Source organism: Montipora capricornis, chromosome 14 (assembly GCF_036669925.1).
Source record: "Montipora capricornis isolate CH-2021 chromosome 14, ASM3666992v2, whole genome shotgun sequence".
In the NCBI taxonomy this organism is placed as follows: Eukaryota; Metazoa; Cnidaria; class Anthozoa; order Scleractinia; family Acroporidae; genus Montipora; species Montipora capricornis.
The window spans coordinates 9,268,003-9,288,002 of record NC_090896.1 but is presented as its reverse complement, the minus strand read 5'-3'; the positions used below and the strand labels follow the sequence as shown (position 1 = coordinate 9,288,002).

The 20,000-nt window shown below is 40.1% G+C and overlaps 1 protein-coding gene across 1 annotated transcript in view; it reads left to right on the top strand.

Annotated features, from left to right (window-relative positions):
• LOC138031222 (uncharacterized) overlaps nucleotides 1–20,000 on the top strand; it is a 51,356-nt gene that overhangs the window by 14,589 nt on the left and 16,767 nt on the right. The window contains exons 6-9 of the mRNA XM_068878900.1: nucleotides 10,975–11,087; nucleotides 13,346–13,417; nucleotides 16,408–16,632; nucleotides 18,843–19,016. Of these exons, the coding sequence (XP_068735001.1) occupies nucleotides 10,975–11,087; nucleotides 13,346–13,417; nucleotides 16,408–16,632; nucleotides 18,843–19,016 (584 nt within the window). The remainder of the gene's footprint in view (nucleotides 1–10,974; nucleotides 11,088–13,345; nucleotides 13,418–16,407; nucleotides 16,633–18,842; nucleotides 19,017–20,000) is intronic.

The following is a 20,000-nucleotide window of genomic DNA, read 5'->3' as shown; positions in this document are numbered from 1 at the left end:
TTGTCTCTTATTTTGCGCATGCTCACTCTGAGGCAGCGATTATTTTAGGATGCGGCCATCTTTACAAATCACCCTATTTCTAAAAGAAAACAATTGCATGCAGGCAAATCTTAACAGTAAAACATGTTGAAGATGCTTTTTTGCTAAGTACAGTCTGAGTGGAACCTCGGTTTTACGATATCGCAAGGGGACAGCAAAATCATATCGTTAAATCGGGATATCGTTGTAAATGATTTAACGATATGACGGTAAAGCAACTAAAATATCGTAAAATCGGGGTTCTACTTTAATACTGTAATTAATTTTCCCACTTGCAGTCAATAAAATCAATAAGTCTCTGCAACATGATCCCAGTACTGTATGTATTTAATTTAATTGCAAAGGGCAAATGATCACAATTACACAATTACATGAACCGAAACAAATCATCAAGTTCTTCTACAGTTTGTGCAACGTATCTTAGCCATCCCAACTACTGTTCCATGTTTATGTACAGTAGCCTTCATGTTTCGTTTTTGGAAAACGAAGCAACAAGGGCATTGGCTACTAAAAGGATAGCCTGCGTAGCCTGTCTTTTGGGCCATGCCAGATCCACAAGACAGGATCTTGATACCTCTTCGGGGTTGTTTTCAAAATTTCCGACGAGCGCCCCTCACTTTGTAGAGCATTTCACCGGCATCCCAGAAGTTATGGGTTCAACCTCCATTGAGGTCGTCTGAAATGTTTAGGTGTCTATATGGTACAGTTGCTTAAATATTCCAGATAAGTACGACTGGATCACTTCTCTCAATTTCGTCTATCACGCGAACTTCAAACGCATACATTTATTTTATCGAGTCATTTCACGTGATTTCAACATGATTTCAACAAATTGACTTGCTTCCCTGGATGCAAGAGGTTGATTTCGCTCTTAGAGCGTCGGAATAGCGAGTCTCGCCACTTCGCGACTCGCTCTTTACTCGCTCTTTTTATAGCGAGAAAATAACCTGTGGAATCTAGGGTATGCTTCCAACTGAAGAGCCTCATAGAGCCTTGGTAGAGGATTGCGCCGGCGCCTATTTCCCTTTCGTAAACGGTCGTTGCCATTTCTCAGAACGTCGTTGCCATTTGAAACGGTCGATGTCATTTTTTAGCTCTGAATTACACTCGTTAGGTCTAAGAACTCAAAAGGTTGCGGTTACTGGGAGTTGTGTCTCGCTGGTCATTTGAATTAGGGTTCGGGTTAGGGTTCTGTTTAGGGTGAGGGCTAAGAACCCGAGTTCGACTCTTGAAATATTCGGACTCTTTTTTTCCTCCAGTGTTTCTCTTATAAATGTTTTTTTTTTCCTTTTTTGTCTTAATTTTTGTTAATATTTTTTTTTAGTTTGTTTCTTTTAATTTTCTTTGAAGTGAAGTGTGTAGTCGGCCGTTATAAATGGCATCGACCGTTTCAAATGGCAACGACCGTTCTGAGAAATGGCAACGACCGTTTACGAAAGGGAAATTTGCTGCGACGGCATCGCAGAGGAGCCACGTGAATTGTCTATAATTTTCTTGATAAGTGCGAGGGTGATTTCTCCTTTTTCGTCTGTAACTCACTTCAAGTATAAACATTTCTTTTATTTATCGAGTTTCCTTCACGGGATCACATGAGCCCAACAAAGTGACTTGCTCTCTACTGATTGGCTTCATAGCTCAGTTGGTAGAGTATTGCATTAGCATCGCAGAAGTCTTGGGCTCGAATTCCGCAGCCACCAGAATTTTTCAGGTGTCTATAATATAGAGGCAATTGTTTAAATCGCCGTGATAATTGCGAGGATCACTTCTCTCTTTTGTGCCACTGTACCCTCACTTCAAATATAAACATTTGTTTCAAGCCCTTCTTCAATTTATTGGCAAAAATGGGCTTTTATGCCCTGAATCCTTCGTGAATGTAGTCTCCCTTTGAAACTCCATGAGTTGCCTTCGATGGCGACGACCTTCAGTTGCTCAAAGAGGCATTTCAACAGCAATTAAAAATGTAAGTCTTTCGTAACTCGAACTTTAGGTAGAGCTACCGGTGCAGCGAAGTTTGGTGATGGAGCAGATAGAGAATAGTTGGTAGACAAGTGGTTGAGCGACCGTACGTACTAATTGACCATTCCCCAAAGGAGGGTTTTTTTCGGCCAATGAAACACAATCAACGGAACAACAGAGCAGAGCAATAACTGTTAAGAACTCCAACTGAAGCCGGAGACAGACCCAATTGACCTCTTTATCTTGTACACTTTGTTTTCCCATTTTAGACCACGTGATGTTCTCAAGGGAATTTTCCTTTTGTTTTTTCATAAGTCATTAAACGTACATAAGTACGAGGCTAGCATAAGACGACCTTTTAAAGAAACTGGAGTGACATCACGTGGTCTGAAATGGGAAAACAAAACGTACAAACTAAAGAGGTCAGTTGACTCTTTACGAGTGCAGCCGCAAAGTTGCACCACGGACTACCAGGATGAAATTCATGGAGTGGTCGGAACGGGACTTGAACCCGGGATGTCCCGGATCTCAAGGCAAGCGGGCTAACCGCTTCGCCACACCGCCTCCAAAACAGTGCTTTTCAAGCGTCGATTTCATCTTTCAGGCTTCTTTTGTACTCTTTAGTTTTGTTCTTGCTTGAAAAAGCGGTGTGGGCGCACAAGAAGACTAAAGCAACGATACTGTTCTTAGAACTCACAGGGAATTTCTTTAAACGTACATGCTTGAATACGCGTGCAAAACGATGATAGCATAAGCCTCTTACTAACCCGAGTTCGAAGTCCGTGCTGTAAAATTAGAAACCGAGTTTTTTTCCTGTTGATTTATGACGTCACAAGCGCAAATCAACGGCCGGGGGAAAAAACACGTAGATCCGAAATTTTACAGTACGTGCCCGGAAATCGAGGTAAGTAATTATATATTTATCATAATATCCTCTGCTGTAATCAGACACGCGGGAAAGGAAACTAACTGAAGTCAAGCGGAAGGTTCAACTGCCACAAAGATTGTCACGTCAAAGCCAAAAAACTAATAGATCTTCTTGGCTTTTTGAAATAGTTGCTAGTATTATTCACTCAGTTTAACAAGTTTATGTAACATAAACGACATAACAAACTTGCTAGAAAATGTTTTATCAAAATTTCAAATTTCGCGGGCCGTACAGCTGGCCGTACGGCAGAATACGGCCGCTAAATTGGCCAATCATAAAGCGCGCAATATCTGAGAGATATAATAAACGGTCTTATAACTTGCTTCATGATATACGGTGGATAAGCACAGGTGAAGGGCACGTTTGAGAAGCTCGCTTGAAAAGCACGATTTAAAGCACGATTTGTATCGTGGTTTCAAAAACTGAGAAACGAAAACAAACAAACACAAGCTATCAACTACCGACAACAATTTAAAAACATTGAGGCGAACAGCCATTACATCACTAAGAACATTACTTACGTCTGTCTTTCCGTGAGAGTTCATAGAGTTCAGTGACTCATTGGAATATTATCGCAAGCGCGCGAAAAATTGCAGCATCTTCCATGAACACTGTTTGTATATAGTTTTTTCATGTCGGTAATAAATTAGATCAAAAGAGCGTCAACTGAAGATATAGTCTTTTTATATAACAAACAACTGAAAAGATTATCGCTTCTCTTAAACAGGTGGTGAGAAAGTTAAGTTTTTTTTTAATGTACTGCCGAACGGTACGAAAAGCGTTTTAATATTGTTTATATCCGTCGAAGCGAATTTTACATACGTATAACTTTGCCGATGATTTATTCCGATATTTATAACGGTTAGCTCATTAGTCTTCTTAATTCTAAAAGTAGATTTTTCGTGATGCTGCCTCCATTGATTTGCGTAAATTAATATTTCTTCGGTGACGAAACCAATACTGTGAAATGCTATTTAATGGTTACCGAGTTGAAGTTGATTTGTCATGCCACCTGCCTTGCTGTTATAGAAGATATACCTTCCTTGCTGTTCATGACCGTGCAGGGATACCAATTTTACCTTCAAGTGCTGATAGCTGCGCGAACGAGTGCGAGATATTAGCACAAAAAGATGAAATTCGTATCCCCAAGTGCGCGTTGAAGATATTATTTTTTAGAGAAAGGAATCAGCATCTATACGTTTTTTTTTTCTCTTGCTCTCTAACTTAAAGAGAATTTAATCGTTAATCCTGTATAGTGTTGAGTGTCGAAAACTATTACGCTTTTCACTTGATTTCAAATTCTCGCGTAAGCTGGCTTTTCCATCAAAAGTAACAAAACAAATAGACCTAATCGTGCATTTTTCTGCGCTTTGAGAAACTTTTATTTGTTCGAATTTTGATTAGTGCAATGCGGTTGTGATCGATTATAGAGCTATTAATTTCACCTTTGTATTCTTGTTGGCAAGCTCTAGGGCTATGAAAACCAAGTTGTATTTTCTTGGCTTAAAAGGAAACGGCTTGTATTAATACATGCATCTTACTGTCTGAGTTTCAAGGCGGTAGTGTAATGTACGGCCTGAAAAAAAAGTTTAATAAAATTGAAAGCAAGCAGCTTGTGACAGCTGCGCTGGACATTATTTTATTCATTGCCGCCATTGTGAAAAGTCCCTCCTTAAAATGTGTCAACACTTCATTCGTTTTGGTATCGTTTCTGAACCTCTTACCACTGTAGGTATATATCGTATCGCGACTGTAAAAGAAGATATCTCTTAAGGGACAGGTTTCTCCTATTCCAAGCTATTGCTAAATTTGTGTGCTTCGTGTATAATCACGATGGCTGGCCGTCATAAGCTTTGACAGACTTGTGACCCTGTTGTCGAGGATACAGACAGCCACAGACAAATTGTCACTATGACGCGAGTCTTGGATAAGGGTCATTCTCTCCTTTGACTTTGCGACTGTCTTCACTTGGAATTGTCAGCTTAACTTCTTGCTTGCTTTGAAGGGTGTGGTGGTCTGTTCAGTCACCGCACCCGTTTCGTGTTTTAAAGTCGTCCTAACTCTTCATCGGCACAATCGAACAGTATCACAAAGTTTTTGTTTCTAGGACATCATTGAAAGTGCATCCTCTGTCGCAGAATAATATTCTTCTGACAGGTTGACGAGGAAAAACCTAATTACCGATGCCATGTGTGAGTTATTTACACTGTGTTCACACTAGGCCGAAACGATCACGAATGAAACATGTTTCGTTATGAAAAGTGTTCACATCAGACAGTGCATTGCGCGAATCGTGGTTGAAACATGATTTTTCTGAGCATGATTGAAAAACCTCGCGAGATAGTGTCAATCATGATCAGACCAAACACGTTCAAAATATGGCGGATGGATCCGGAGAGGAGGCTATTATGAGGCCAAATGTCTAGTTGCAATATGGGCCGACGAAGAAATACAACGGCAATTATCGGCGATTGCTGAGCTTGTGGAAAACGGAATATCTTTTACCGAAGAAGGCGCAAATGCAGTCTCCTCGTTAAACGCTGCATAGCCCTCCTCCTCCGAAGGGCTTGAAAATTGACACTAAACCAAAGAATGAATGCAACTGTTAAAGACATTTCCAGCTCCATTCTGCAGCTGAAGTGTAAAAAATGTATGAGTGCCATGAGACAGCATAAATTATTCAACCATGCATGAAACGTGTTTAAAAGCGACATGTGATGTGACCAAACAGGTTTATGCAAAACATGTTTCCTTGAAACATGTTTACTCTAATCATGTTTCGCGGCTTTAATGTAAGCACAGCTTCAGTTTTATCTATTTACAGTGCACAAGATGTAGTTATTGTATAATGATTAAAAGCATGATGTTGCGGGAACAAGTTAGAGTATTAATAATGAATAATTAAAAGTAATAAGAAACTAACAAAAATTCCGTGAAGGTGAAAAACATGGCTTTCTCTGTGGACTTCAGACGAACCTCTATAACAAACTTGCAAAATTGGAGGGTGAGTTGGGGAAGAGTTTCTGATAGCTAGAGTAAGACTGTGCTAAACTGTGGTTGTCTTGTGGATGAAACGTAATGCCGGCGCAATGGGAATATTGCCATTTAGGTTCTTGAATTTCCCAATAAAACGTGAAATTGTTTTATGTTTTTTTCCATGTAGAGATTTTTAAGAATATTTTTTTTTATGGTGCCTCTCATAAAAAAAAAAAAAAAAACTATTTCTTTCCGCCACTCTCTTGTCACTTCAAGATTACGTATTTCAGTCTGTTTTGCTTCTGTTTTATTCCCTTTGTTATTCAAATGCGATCATTTAGTTTCGGAACTTCAATTTAGTAAAATCGCTCTGAGGCGAATGGGGATAGTTGCCAAAATATAGCATTAATCAACATAGCCATTATCAGAGAGATGCACTCGTGAACTTTGTTCTTCTGTGTCATTAGTGAGTTTTCGAAACGACGATGACTACTACAACTTCAACGCCACAAAACAAGAAACTCATTGATTTAAAAGGTGAAAAATAATCGTGCTGCACGTGCGGCATGCATTTTAGCACACGATTTTTACGTCAGCTTAAAAAGTTATATTTTGGAAGTGACGTTTTCGTCGACGTCGCCGTAGTAGATCTTAAGGTCCCTAATATCATTGGTTAAAAGATGAAAAATAATCGTGTTGCGTGCACGACACGCATTCTAGCATATGTTGGTCGTCCTCTGGGAAAGAATGACGTGAAATCGCCAAATTATGCGGAGGTTTTGACGACGACATTGTCTATTTTTACTCCAAAGCTGCTGGTACATTCTTTACCCATTTAAATTTTAGAATACTTCATTCATGATGGTTGACATAAACGAGGTGGAATAATCGCGAAAGAATTACGATGATGGTGCAAACGATTGTATTTTAAGCTGACGGTTTCGTCGACTCGCCGTCGTAGAGACGTCAAATTTTAGTAGTAGCAGTGGGTTGTACCCCTTCTGCAAGACCTGGTTTAAGACTTAAACCAACAAACAAAATGAAGAATATTCCCTCTAATGTTAATTCTGTTGACGTCTACACTTGAGGCACGCTTTATTTCAATTTTGATTCGTTCAGTTCGTTCATTCGGTTGTGATTAGTTAGTCCAGAGATACTAATTTGGTTTTCCTTAACTAACTTAAAGATGGTGTCAATGTCAACTGCATTTCTATCGTGCTCAACTGAAATGAGTGAAAACTTTCGACACGAGCTGTTCATAACTGCTGTGCTTTACATCATCTTGGCCATTACCGCCATTGTGGGAAATTCTCTGATCTTACTCTCTCTTAAGGATGTGTCAACACTTTATCCGACGACGAAGTTGCTCTTTGGTAGCTTAGCGATTACCGATCTTTGTGTTGGTATCCTTACTGAACCTCTTACCGCTGTGTATCTTATCTCAACTGTAAAGAAAAGATGGAAGTTATGTATGTACACGGGGCAAGCTTCTCTGATGACAAGCTATTGCTTGTGTGCTGCGTCTTTGATCACGATGGCCCTCATAAGCTTAGACAGACTTCTCGCCCTGTTGTTGGGGATGAGATACCGACACGTTGTCAGCACGAAGCGAATCAAGCTAACGATCATTGCCTGTTGGTTTGTGTCCATCGCTGTTCCGACAGTGTACATTTGGAATTTTCATCTAAGCTTGTGGTTTGCTTTGACTGGCATAATTGTCTGCTCAGTTTCCACATTCGGTAATTACTCCAAGATATTCCTAACTCTTCGCCGGAACAATCAACGACAAACACAAGGTCACATCGATCACGGCCTACCAAGCCAACGGGTTGCTCTTAGAATGGCTCGATACCGGAGGACAGTGCTAAGTGTACTTTGGGTGCAGTTGGCATTGGCCGTTTGCTATGTGCCACATTTTACAATTTTGGTAATGTTGAATCTTTTCCCAGATTCACCCTCCCTTAAAGTTGCAGTATTCTATACATCGACTTTGGTTTTTCTAAACTCTTCGCTCAATCCGATTCTTTACTGCTGGAAGATCAAAGAAGTCAGGACATCAGTTAGGAATACAATCAGGCAACTTTTTGCCAGTTGATTTGTCAGAATTTTAAATAGCTTTGAGAACACAACTTAACTAGCAGTATGATGCTACGCAAACGTGGCACTATTGGGAGTTAAAGGGTTAATGGGGACATAGTTTTTGAGTGAATCCAGCTGTTGTTAACCCTTTCAGCCCCGTGGGGTTCCCCATTGACGAGTAGAATCGTCTGGCGTTAGACAGAGTAAAATCTATAAGTGGCACTATTGGGAGTTAAAGGGTTAATGGGGACATAGTGTTTAAGTGAATCCAGCTGTTGTTAACCCTTTCAGCCCCGTGGGGTTCCCTATTGACGAGTAGAATCGTCTGGCGTTAGACAGAGTAAAATCTATAAGTGGCACTATTGGGAGTTAAAGGGTTAATGGGGACATAGTTTTAGAGTGAATCCAGCTGTTGTTAACCCTTTCAGCCCCGTGGGGTTCCCCATTGACGAGTAAAATCGTCTGGCGTTAGACAGAGTAAAATCCATAAGTGGCACTATTGGGAGTTAAAGGGTTAATTAGTGGAGTACTAAATAAGAGGCGTACATTTTCCTGCGTTTAGTTTTACTCCACTTTTTCACTCCAACTCCTTGAAAAAAAAGAATTAATCGATGGATTTCACAAAAATAAAACAATCCCAATTCCACATCTTAGACTGGCTAAACTTAAATTTACCCTACAAAAATACATATATAGGAGTAAAATCCTCTTCTACTTTTTTCTCAGAAAGTAGAATTAGTAAGTGGGGTAGACTTTACTCAGTATCCCGATAAATGGGAGTAAAATTAACTCCAGCATATTATATTACTCTGTAGGGAGAGTAATATTTACTCTAGCAAAGTCATTGCCTTTGAATATTAACTAGTACTGAGTAAAAATTACTCTTAGTGGAGTTAAATTATCTCCTCTTAGAAGTACATTTTACTCCGCTTTATTTTACTCCACTTTTTCACTCCAGCACTGGAGTGAAATGAACTCTTTGAAAATAACAGTGCAAGTTTATGAGCATTGAAAGGAAAGGTTGTGAGACGGGCCCTACGGTGTATCGTCCTTATCCGAAAAGACTAGAGAGTCCATTTGCAGATGTCATTACAAAGGCAGCACTTTCTCCTCAGTTATTCAAAAACCCTGAGTGTTGGTCCGGCCGGAGTCGAACTCAAGACCTCCCGCTTGGTATCCCGGTGCTCAAACAATTGAGCTACCGTTGAGCAGTCCATGTTCTATAGTGCGGCCAACTAAATTTAAATAGATTTTAAGAATTTAAAGTTTGTTTTTGTTACATGATTCAAATGTCTAAAGAGAATATTAAATTTAATTCGTTATGCTAGATAGTTGTTATACAGAAAGTTCCATGCTGAGCTTTGGGCTTATCTCTAGAGACACAGATAACAATGATGTAATGCACAGTTGCTGGTGACGAACGAAAGGAGCTGATGAGAGATCTTTTGTTTTTGTACTCCAACATGGCGGCGATGACGTAACGTGAAAATCACCTTTAGCGGACTCAGAAAATGGCCAGCTTCCAGTTGGCTTTGTAATTCAATTTGTAGAGCCCTGCAGTAGTATTGAAGAAGTCGTGCGTTCAAATCCCGTTCATATCTGCGACGATCTTCAGTCTCAAAAAATACTTCCCTGATTCCACAGATCAAATATCCGTGCAACCTCGTTTCCATGATCTGGCAACAAGGTTGATATACGTGTCTTTCATATGTGTATAGTCTCAAACACGTCTCCGTCCCCTACGGGTTTGTTACGAACACATCCCAGTTGGCTTGGTATTGAGAGCATTAGGCCGGCATCGCAGATTCCTTGAGGTCGAAATTCGTTGGAACCCCGCACTCACGTAATAAAGAGGGCATGTTGGTGCCAAAACAATAGAAAAATCCAGCTCAAGTTTTGCATAATAATAGAGTGAAATTCCCGAAAGACTTTTTCGCTATTGTTCTATCCACCAACATGGCCAACATGGTTTCGCTCATGAATTACTAATGAGTTTCGACGAGTTTAATACGAACATACAAAATGGTCAGCCTCCTGTTGACAATAGAGGTTTTGCACAGCAGCCATGTTGCATAGCAGGAACAATAGGTTCTTTTTCCTATGGGAACAAATGTTTTTTCTAATGCAAAACATTTTTATTGTTCCTGCCATGCAACATGGCTGCCGTGCAAAACCTCGATAGACCATTTTACAGTTCTGTGCTCAGTTACCAGGCCTTTAACCCTTTCACTCCTGTGGGGTTCCCCATTGATGAGTAAAATCTTCTGGCGTTAGACAGAGTAATATCTATAAGTCTCAGTGGCCCTTACAGGAGTGAAAGGGTTAAATAAAAGTGAGGCTGGAGTTGACCTTGCTGTGATACAAATTTCATTGCTTTTCTTAGGTAAATTATTTTGTTGTGATGCAAACGAGTGAGTTCAGGTGCAGGGATGGCGCAGTGGTGAGAGCACTCGCCTCCCACCAATGTGGCCCGGGTTCGATTCCCAGACTCGGCGTCATATCTGGGTTGAGATTGTTGGTTCTCTACTCTGCATCGAGAGTTTTTCTCCGGGTACTCCGGTTTTCCCTCTCCTCAAAAGCCAACAGTTAAATTGATTTGCTCTAATTGTTAATTTCAGTTTACAGTGTCCCCAATTAGTGCTCCAGCGCTAGAACGACTAGGCGCTTAAATTAAGTTGAACTTCCTTTCTATTCCTTTGCTTTCCTTTCTATTTACATAAGAAAAGCAGTGAGGTTTGTATCAAAACAAGGTCAACTCCAGCCTCGCTTTTACTTAAAGGCCTGGTAACTAAGCACAGAACTGTAAAATGGTCTATTGGAAGGGCACTTTATCGGTTTCGGAGAGTCCTTGGGTTCAAATTTTGAATTTTATAAGAATTTTCTCTCGCTGCTCCTAAAGTAGCTATATCTTACATAAGTGCGATGATCAGAAGAATGTTTGCATCATGAACATGACAGTATGCGCAGAAAAATCACCGAATGTTTGACCATAACAGATGCTCATCCAGAGTTGGACTGCGATATGCATCTCGTGGAATGCAAGAAATCTCAATTGCACAAGGATGTAACCATGTTGCTACCATCGTCCACGAGTTGTTGCATGCACTAGGTAAGAAAAAGTACCATGCTCAGTTTTGTTCCATATTATCTCTGGCAGGATCATTAAGGCCCATTTAAACTGTTTCAACATTTTCTTCCACGTGCTTTCAACACTTTGCTAAACCAAATGTTCGGGGCGTTTGAACAGGTCGTCCAACATTGTTGAAAGCTTGTTGAAAGCGTGCTGAATCAATTTCAACTCGGTTTAAACTTTCACTCAACATCGATTCAACTTTTTCTTTGTTCTCGAAAATGCTGATTGGTGTTGAAGCCCTTTGAACACTCTGTTCAACAAATGTAGAACACACGCATGCTCACATCAGGCTGCAAAAAGTCAAATTGGCGTAGTTTATGTGGACGAGAGAGACTGGTTTCTAGTTCTTAGTTCCTCGCAATCAAATTTCACGGAAGTGTTGGTTCTTTTGTTGGTGCAATGTTGGCGCAATGTTGGAACCGTTTAAACGGCCTCCGCACAACTTTGTTTTTGCGTTCAACGTTTGCCCAACATCCGTTCAGCTTTTGTTGAACGAATGTTTGTTCAATGTTGAAACCGTTTAAACGAGCCTTTACGCTCGTTGTTCGCATAACGCTGGGATGTCGTTTGACAACCTTGAGTCAATTGGCCCTTTCCTTATCCCATAATGCAATACGCTTTGGTGGATTATTTTCATGAAAAAATAAAAAAAACAAACAATACAAGTTATTTACTCTTGCGACTGCATCATGCTTCAGTGAACTGAATATCCATTGTTTGTATATGTAATCAGAAACCCATAAGGGTTGAAACGTGTAACGGCCCCTTGTGTGCTGGGAAACAAACTTCTGAATATTCAATTTGCTAAGAACCATATTTGGAACAACTAGAGCGAGCTGTTTCCAAATATGGTACTTAGCACTGAAACATTCAACCAGTCAGTTCGCACCGAATATTCGAAAGCTGTGAACGCGCGTTACACGATTCAACTCTTATGGGTTTCTGATGTAATCGCATGCGCCCGAGGGCAATTGAGGTTTAATTTCATGTCTTTTCAAAGTTTTCACAAAATTGCCCGAGTTGCTAAGCGATGAGGACAATTTGGAAAACTTTGAAAAGATAAGTGAAATTAATCCTTAATTGCACGAGCGCACATTGGGATTACATGTTTATGACATACAAGGCAAAATTATTGAAGGAGACCCGTTCAATTCCTCGACAAATGACAATCAACTCAACACGCTTTCATTCGGTTAGAGTTCAATTCAATTAATCGTTGCTGACAACAGAAATAGCGCTCAAGATGTATTTTATATGTGGACAAAAAGCAGTTTATTGGAGTCAGAATCTGGAAGAAGATTCTCTTGTACATGTAACTTCGTTTGCTCTGAAAAAGCAACTGTTAACTAATCAGGATCAAGTAATCATATCCTCCTGATTACCAAAATTGCCTTCGCTATTAAGAAAAAATGCCGTCCGTCTCAGCCAATCAGCATTTAGTAATTTTGCCCCGTGTGTGGTAATAATTCAGACAACCCCCCAAAATGAACTGTATTATGGGATAGCGAATTATGGGATAAAGAATTCTTGGTTTGCATCCGCGCGATGAGGCAACCATGTTGGTTACAAAACAATAGAAAATGGCCCTACAAGGTTTGAATGATAATTGAGTTAAATTGCCAAAAGACATTTTACTGCATTGTTCTGTACACTAACATGGCGGCCGTGACGTCAGATGCAAAACTTCAATAAAGTTCTAAACATTGAAAGTTCATTTGCTTAATGAGCTATCTCTGAAAATTTGAACGCCATAGACCAGATAATCTCTGATGGTGCTTTGAAAATTCGATATTTTCGAAGGATGTATGGATGTACAGCGCTTTTCCCCCCTAAGAATATGTCAGTTTTTGATGGCTAACAGCTGGCTTATTATCAAAGCCAAAAGGCTTAAAACTAGAAATTTAAGTAAGTTTAACAAGTTCTTCTACCTTTGAAGTCAATTTGTAAGTGGCATGATACCTTCTGTGGGGAAACTCGTCTGTTTATGAAACAAAATGCGAACAGTGTCATGAGCGAACATTCCCTAATATGGCTCATGGAAAGCTTGTTCGAGTTTTCCAACGGTCGAGCTAGTGTGGGCATGCGCCTATTCTTGAGATGGCGTAAGAAATTGCTTTGCATTAATAGTCCAAATAATGTCCATTCATGTAACATTTATATTTCCATCTGAGTTAATTAGCAACGTTATAAATTTTGGTCATCCTCTTCTAGTTTTAAATTGTATTTATTCTTAGGTTTCTTGCATGAACAATCCAGAAGCGACAGAGATAAGTTTGTCAAGATTTATTGGGAAAACATTCTCCCTGGTAAGAGAGTTTGCAATAAGTTACTAATGAAGAGAGCCTCTCTTTCTCCTTCCTCCACTCATCCATTTGTGTTTTGCTTCTCGATTGTCCAGGCTTTTTCTTTTTCCTTCCTTAGTGATTGCTGTGTATCCAAGTCGAACTTTCTCAAAACTTCCTCATACACAATCTCCGCCAACTTCTCTCATTCATGTCACTTCTGTAATCTCCTTACACATGCGCACTAACTTCCTCACCTCTTCATCAAATTGGTTGGGAGAACATTCTTCCTTGGCCATAAGGGCACTGGCCTCCCACCAATCTGGCCTGGTTTCGATTCCCAGACTCGGCGTCATTTGTGGGTTGAGTTTTGTTGGCTCTCTACTCTGCACCGTGAAGTTTTCTCCGGGTACTCCGGTTTTCTCCTCTTCTCAAAAACCAACGTTTCTCTTGTTTTGCATTAATTGTTAATTTCAAATACAAATTACAGCGTCTCCAATTAGTACTCTAGTGCTAGAAGACTAGACACTTAAATAAAGTTCGTTTCCTTTACTTTTCCTTTCTTTCCTTTCACTTCTCTGGTAAGAGAGTTTAGGCGCTAACACAAAAAGCTGATTGGACGCAAAATATATACCTTCGGCCGAAAAAGAACGTCTAAACGTTAGTAGGCTTGCCAAACGTGTTGAGAAATGCGACAGAATTATCTATCAAAGGGTTAATAGAAGTGCTGGAAAAAGGGCCTCCCAGGGGTTTTGGGGAACAAGAGAAGTAAGCTAATTTGAACTGGGGTACAGGGGAACAATGGCAAAACATCTTAGGAAACATAAACCATTTTAGGTATCAAAAGGCGGAGAACAAGTTTTTGAAGTAATTTCGGGAACAAGGGAGCACAAGCAAATTTTTTGAGGGAACTTGGACCTCCCTGGGAAGGCCTTAGAAATCCCAGGAAATCCATCATGGAAATGGGCCCACGTAAGGGTGGTAATTGAAACTTCGACCACATACATGGAATTTTGTCCCTTTTCCAGGTCTTGTTGAAATTCGGTTGGTCAGGCAATGATTGGGGAATGTGAGTCACCAAGAGTCCATTACCCAAGAGTGAGAATCTGGTATCAAGTTTGCCCCCATTAGCGTCAGAAAAGTGTCCATTTTTAAACCAGGTTTTGCGGGCAAATAAACAATTGTTGGTTTTCACTCACGTGATCAACAGGCATGTTTTTCAACGAAAACAAATGGAAGTGTTTGCGTAATAATAGAGTTCAATTCCCGGAGGATTTGGTGGAGGCACCAACATGGCCGTTTTTTCTTTTTTTAGGGGCACCAACATGGTGGTCGTGACGTCATGTGAAAACCGAGAATAGACCAAGTATTGTACCCAATTCAAATCTCCTGGGGTTAAGATTATTGGTGTATTGTTTTTGCATTATGATGTAGCATTCACTTTAAAGTGCTACTACGTCGAAAATTTTTGGTTTTCTTTTCGGATTTTTTCAACATCAATAGACCTTTTCGGCTTGTACATTTTGTTTTCCCAATACAGATCATGTGATAATTCTCAGGAGGTTTGGTCTCTTGTTTTGTTCATTAAAGTGAGGGCATGCAAGCATGAATATGCCTGTATACACTCTTTTTAATGAACAAAACAAAGGACCAAGCCTCCTGAGTATTATCACATGATCTGTATTTGGAAAACAAAATGTACAAGCCGAAAAGGTCTATTAAGTCAACATGTTCACAATAATACAATCCATTTAAATTTGGAACGATAGAAGCGAGATAATTCGGGAAATAGCCAGCCAATAACCGCTAAAAATCTGTCCGCCATTACTCGAACGGCATTGGAGGAGACTGCGACTATTTTGCAAGCGGTCTTCACGCAAGACTTGGCTCGTGACGTCATACGCGCATCGCTTCATGGCGTTTGACAAAGTGAAAAAGTCGATCAAGGAGTAATGTATTTAATATCAGCAAAGAGCAACTCGGCGATCTCTCACATCTCATAGATGGCGTAGGAAATTAGCCGCGTTTATTTTGAGCGTTGCGCGTATGACGTCAGACCCTAGGCGATCCAGCTAGACCCAACCCTTTTCCTCGCTCACGGTCATTTGCTGTTCGAGTAATGGCGGACAGCGAAAACTGAAAAACTACGTTACAATAATCATACTTCCCGTGGCAATTTTGATATAAAAATTGGCCTGATACCTATTATGTACGTCCATTTTCAAAATCTAAAGAAAAAAGGACATGCAAAATTTTCATCCTAGTGGCACTTTAAATGATATGGAGATACCCGAGCAAAACGTTTTATGCCCTAAGGGTTTGAATTGGGTACAACATTGGTTTGTAGTTTACTTACCCGCATGACTTGGTTTAAAAATAAACACTTCTCTGACGCCGATGAGGACTGGGCCAATTTGGGTAAATCGTCCTCTTAGGTGGTGGACTGTTGAGGCTATGTATGTACACACCCAATTTGCACACCCAATTTTTACAGTCTAAGCATTTGATACCTATTTCCAACAAGGTAAAGGTAAAAGTTAGCTAACGGCATTTTAAACAGCTAAAGCTGATTCTCTTTACTTGAAGAGCAGCATTTGGGGGACACTTTGTGACGTTAATTGTCATGTATTCCGAGACACGGGTGATCTTGAAGTTGGAGAGAAGAGCAACTGGGGGCAGTTTTTGTTCGCTATTTTGGCCCTGACCATTCACAAACAACACCCTTTTTCCAATCAATAGTTTCGATTAATTTATTCAATACTCAGTTGGAAACTGAGGACAAGAGATTGTGCATGGTCACAGACAAAAATTAACATGGAGTGTGTTTCAGTGTTTCAGTACTGTTCTTGCTATTGAAGTTTCGAGAGTTTCAAAACCAATCCATTCATATGAACTATATATCTTATGTTACCAAAGATACAAGGGACTTTGGTATTAGCGTTGCCCATCTGACGCACTCAAAACGAGACCCTGAGGTCAAAGTGAACAGTAACCACTCTACGGCTATCTTTCAGGCCTTGCTGACCAATTTGACAAATATTCCTGGAGAACGATCGACGATTTGGGAGTGTCCTATGACTATCAGTCAATCATGCACTACGATAGAAGAGCATTTACTAAAGACGGAAGCCTAACCATTGCAGCCCTCGGAAATGAAAACATGGAGCTCGGGAACACAAATGGGCGATTGCTTAGTTACAGAGATGTTGTGGAACTCAATTCATTATACGACTGCAGAAGTAAGTTGTTTTATTTAACTCTGTTCATTTACCAAAACTGACGAAATTGAACGTGCCCACCCCACAAATATTTTTTTTTGCTGAAATAAATCTATTAACCCAGTACAGAAAGATTCTCCCGTGTTCACTTTGGAATGAAGGGAGCATTTAGTTTAACAAAAACCAGAAGGCCGAGCTAGTGTGAGCATGCGCCTGTTCCTGAGATGACGTAACAAACTGCTTTGCATTGCAACAGTGATTTAGGAAACACCTTGTGACGTCATCCCACGGATAGAGCCAGGCATGTCACTATCTTGGCCATGGGAATAGAAGAAAAATGGCAGCCAGTTGACGTAAAATATATGTTTTACAATGACTGCAAAATTCTCGCGCGCTCATTGGCCTGGTTTTTATTGTCAATAAGCGGATAGACACGTGTATTTATAATTTATGCGATAATGACGCGATATTGCTCGCGTCAGATTAAAGTTTCTCGCATTTGTGTCTCGCCTTTTTCTCGTGTTTTGACTTAATTTCGACCCCTCTGCCTTTTTGTTATTGTAAAAAACAAATTGATGTCAGTTTTTCGTATGTCTGTCCTGTTATTGACAATGAATTTCGTCATAAGTAGTCTGTAGTCTGCGGATCCACTCGGCTATCTCCTCGTGGATCCACAGCTACTTTGACAATATTATGACGAAATTCATGATCAATAACGTAACAGACGCATGAAAAACTGAAATCAATTTGTTAATTTCTCGGCGCAAAGAATTTGACTTTTTCTGGAATAATGAAGTTTGAGTGTCGGGACACTTAAATAACACGGTCAAGCTCGCACTATGAACGATACTTGCGGTAAAAGCCTATTTTTTGCGCAACAAAAACTTACAGTTGCTTAATGTGATGAGGGAGCCTAGCAGGATGTACAAAGTTTTTTTTCAGCATATCGTGGGATGGCCAGCGAGTTAAAGTGGTAAGGACCTTGTTAACGCAGTGTTAAAACTGGAGTAGGGGGTGTACTCAGCCCAAGAAGTTCAATACCTGCAATAAAATCTATGGCGAACGGTAAATTCCTTCATTTTAGTGAACGGAAATTAAATCTCATACACCCCACAGCTAAGACATGGATTCCGAGAAGAAACCTTTGTGTGGCTTGACAAAAGTTTTTTTCAAAAAAGGAAATAAACAGAGTAATGCGCACCTCCGTGGAATTTGATTGTCTGGCGGAAAAGTAGTCCTGAGAAGGACTGTTGGCAGTGACTGACGTCTCGACAACCTGAGGGGAACTCATCTTCAGAGTGAAGAGAGGGCTGGAAATTCAAACTAATGTAGTGGTGCTCTGGTCTGTGTTGTGATTGGTATTGGGAAAAGTAAGGTGATTGGTTGTGAGGATTGGTGCATTACGATTCCGTTTGTAAGTGAAGGTCGCAGTAGATTTGTAAGCTGAGAGGAAAAAGTTGTGTGTTATTTTCTGTTATGTAATCGTTTGTAATGCGCAGGTAAAGGTTAGCAACGGTTTAATGTAGTTTGTTTTCGCATGCGCGGATTAGTATGGTTAATCAAATGGTGACGAGTGAGATTTGGTAATAATTTCACTCACGCTTTGTCCAAAATCAATTAATTTCCCGATCCTTTAGGCTTGGGAAGTTATTTGATTTTATTTTGGACAAAACGAAAGTCAACTTGTTCCCTAATTTCACGAGTATACCATTTGATTAGCTATTAATATCATGAGTAACAAATTACGTTCATAAGACGCCATTTTGGCACTGTAGGTAAAGTTACCATGGCAACATTGTAATTTCACATGTGAAATTATAAATTAACGCTTAAATTTCGCCCCAAAATTAAGGAAAAATTTGTCACCGATACTATTAAATTAATGTCTAGTCCGGGGATTAAACGTTTACATGCGGTTAACTCGTGAAGTTTTATCTTCCCGAGCTATGATATTTGTTGACAGAGTTTTAAAGATTTTTTCTGTAGTCTCTAATAGAAAAACAACGTCGAACGTAACGTCGAACGTGGCTTTAGAATAGGCCATTTCCGAGTTCATATCCGCCTCCTCTTCAAAGCGAGTCTAAGTGCAAAGTTTTTGTAATGGTATTTAGTTCTACTTTACATATGAATGAAAACTAATTTTCATAACAAAAACTTCGCACTTAGACTCGCTTTTAAGAGGAGGCAGACAGGAACTCGGAAATGGCCTATTCTAATTTTACTTTCTTCAGAAAAGAGCCTGGGATGGACCACGTGGTCGGGTTGGACACCGTGCGATAGTAAGTGTTACAGAAAACGCGAACGGTTCTGCTATCACTCAGGCAACGTCAAGTCATGCGGTGGAAATGTCAACACTTATGGGATCGAATATGATCGCGTAAAGTGTCCTTCATCTATATGCCCAGGTACGTTGTTCACATTATTTAACTCCACGTGTTGTTTGAAGCGATGCCATTTTCCCTTGAGATTGCTGCTATCCTATTGCATAATGTGCGTATTCAATGCCACTCAGGGCGATTTCATGGGGTATTCAGTCTCCTTTAACTTCTGACACTATGCAGTAGTTCTGCACGTTATCAATAAAGCTACAGCCTTAGAGCTGGGGTTAAACGCTGCTTTATTGTGAAACTGATTAGGGCCAAAAAGTGACAGGTACTGGAAAAGCCTCTTGGTATCAATAGCAATGAAAACGCAAACACCGGATGTAACTTACGATGTTACTTTTGTTGCTGGGATCATTGCAGCTTTGACCAAAGGGAATTCCGATTTTCCCAATCTACAACCGCACCATAATTGCTAATCCATTTGTACAAGTCCATTTGTTATTAAGACGTTTAAATGTTAAGAAATCTCACAATTTCTTTTGCCCACATTGGGCTCGACATGAGGAAGATAACTTCTCTACCAGTGGACAACTTTTTAACCGTATCTCCAGCCAATCATTTATATGTTTATGGGAACCATAGTTTATTAAGCTCATACTAACCGAACGCGAGGGCCAATGTTCCCCAGTGCGGCCCCGAGTAAGTAAGATTAGTAAGTTGGTTAATACACGGCATCGTCTCCTTGAGCGGTCGAACACTTCTCCACTTGGTAAATGTTCCGTAATCTTCGACTTCCATCAGCGAACTTTGAACAGTAACCTTTAACATATAAAACAAAATTCCGCTTGCTACAATTGTACTGTTGTTTTGAAAAAACTTAATTCCATTTTTTTTAGACCTTTTCGTGTTTCGCTTAACCTGAATTTTCCAGGAGAGAGAGAAAATACAGACCGTTTCCATGGTAATGGTCCGTAAAAAAAAATCCCGACCGGGAACCAGCCAATCAGATTGCTCTTTTTAGCCTGATAATTGCTCGCCCTATAATAAGTTTACCTATTTGCAATG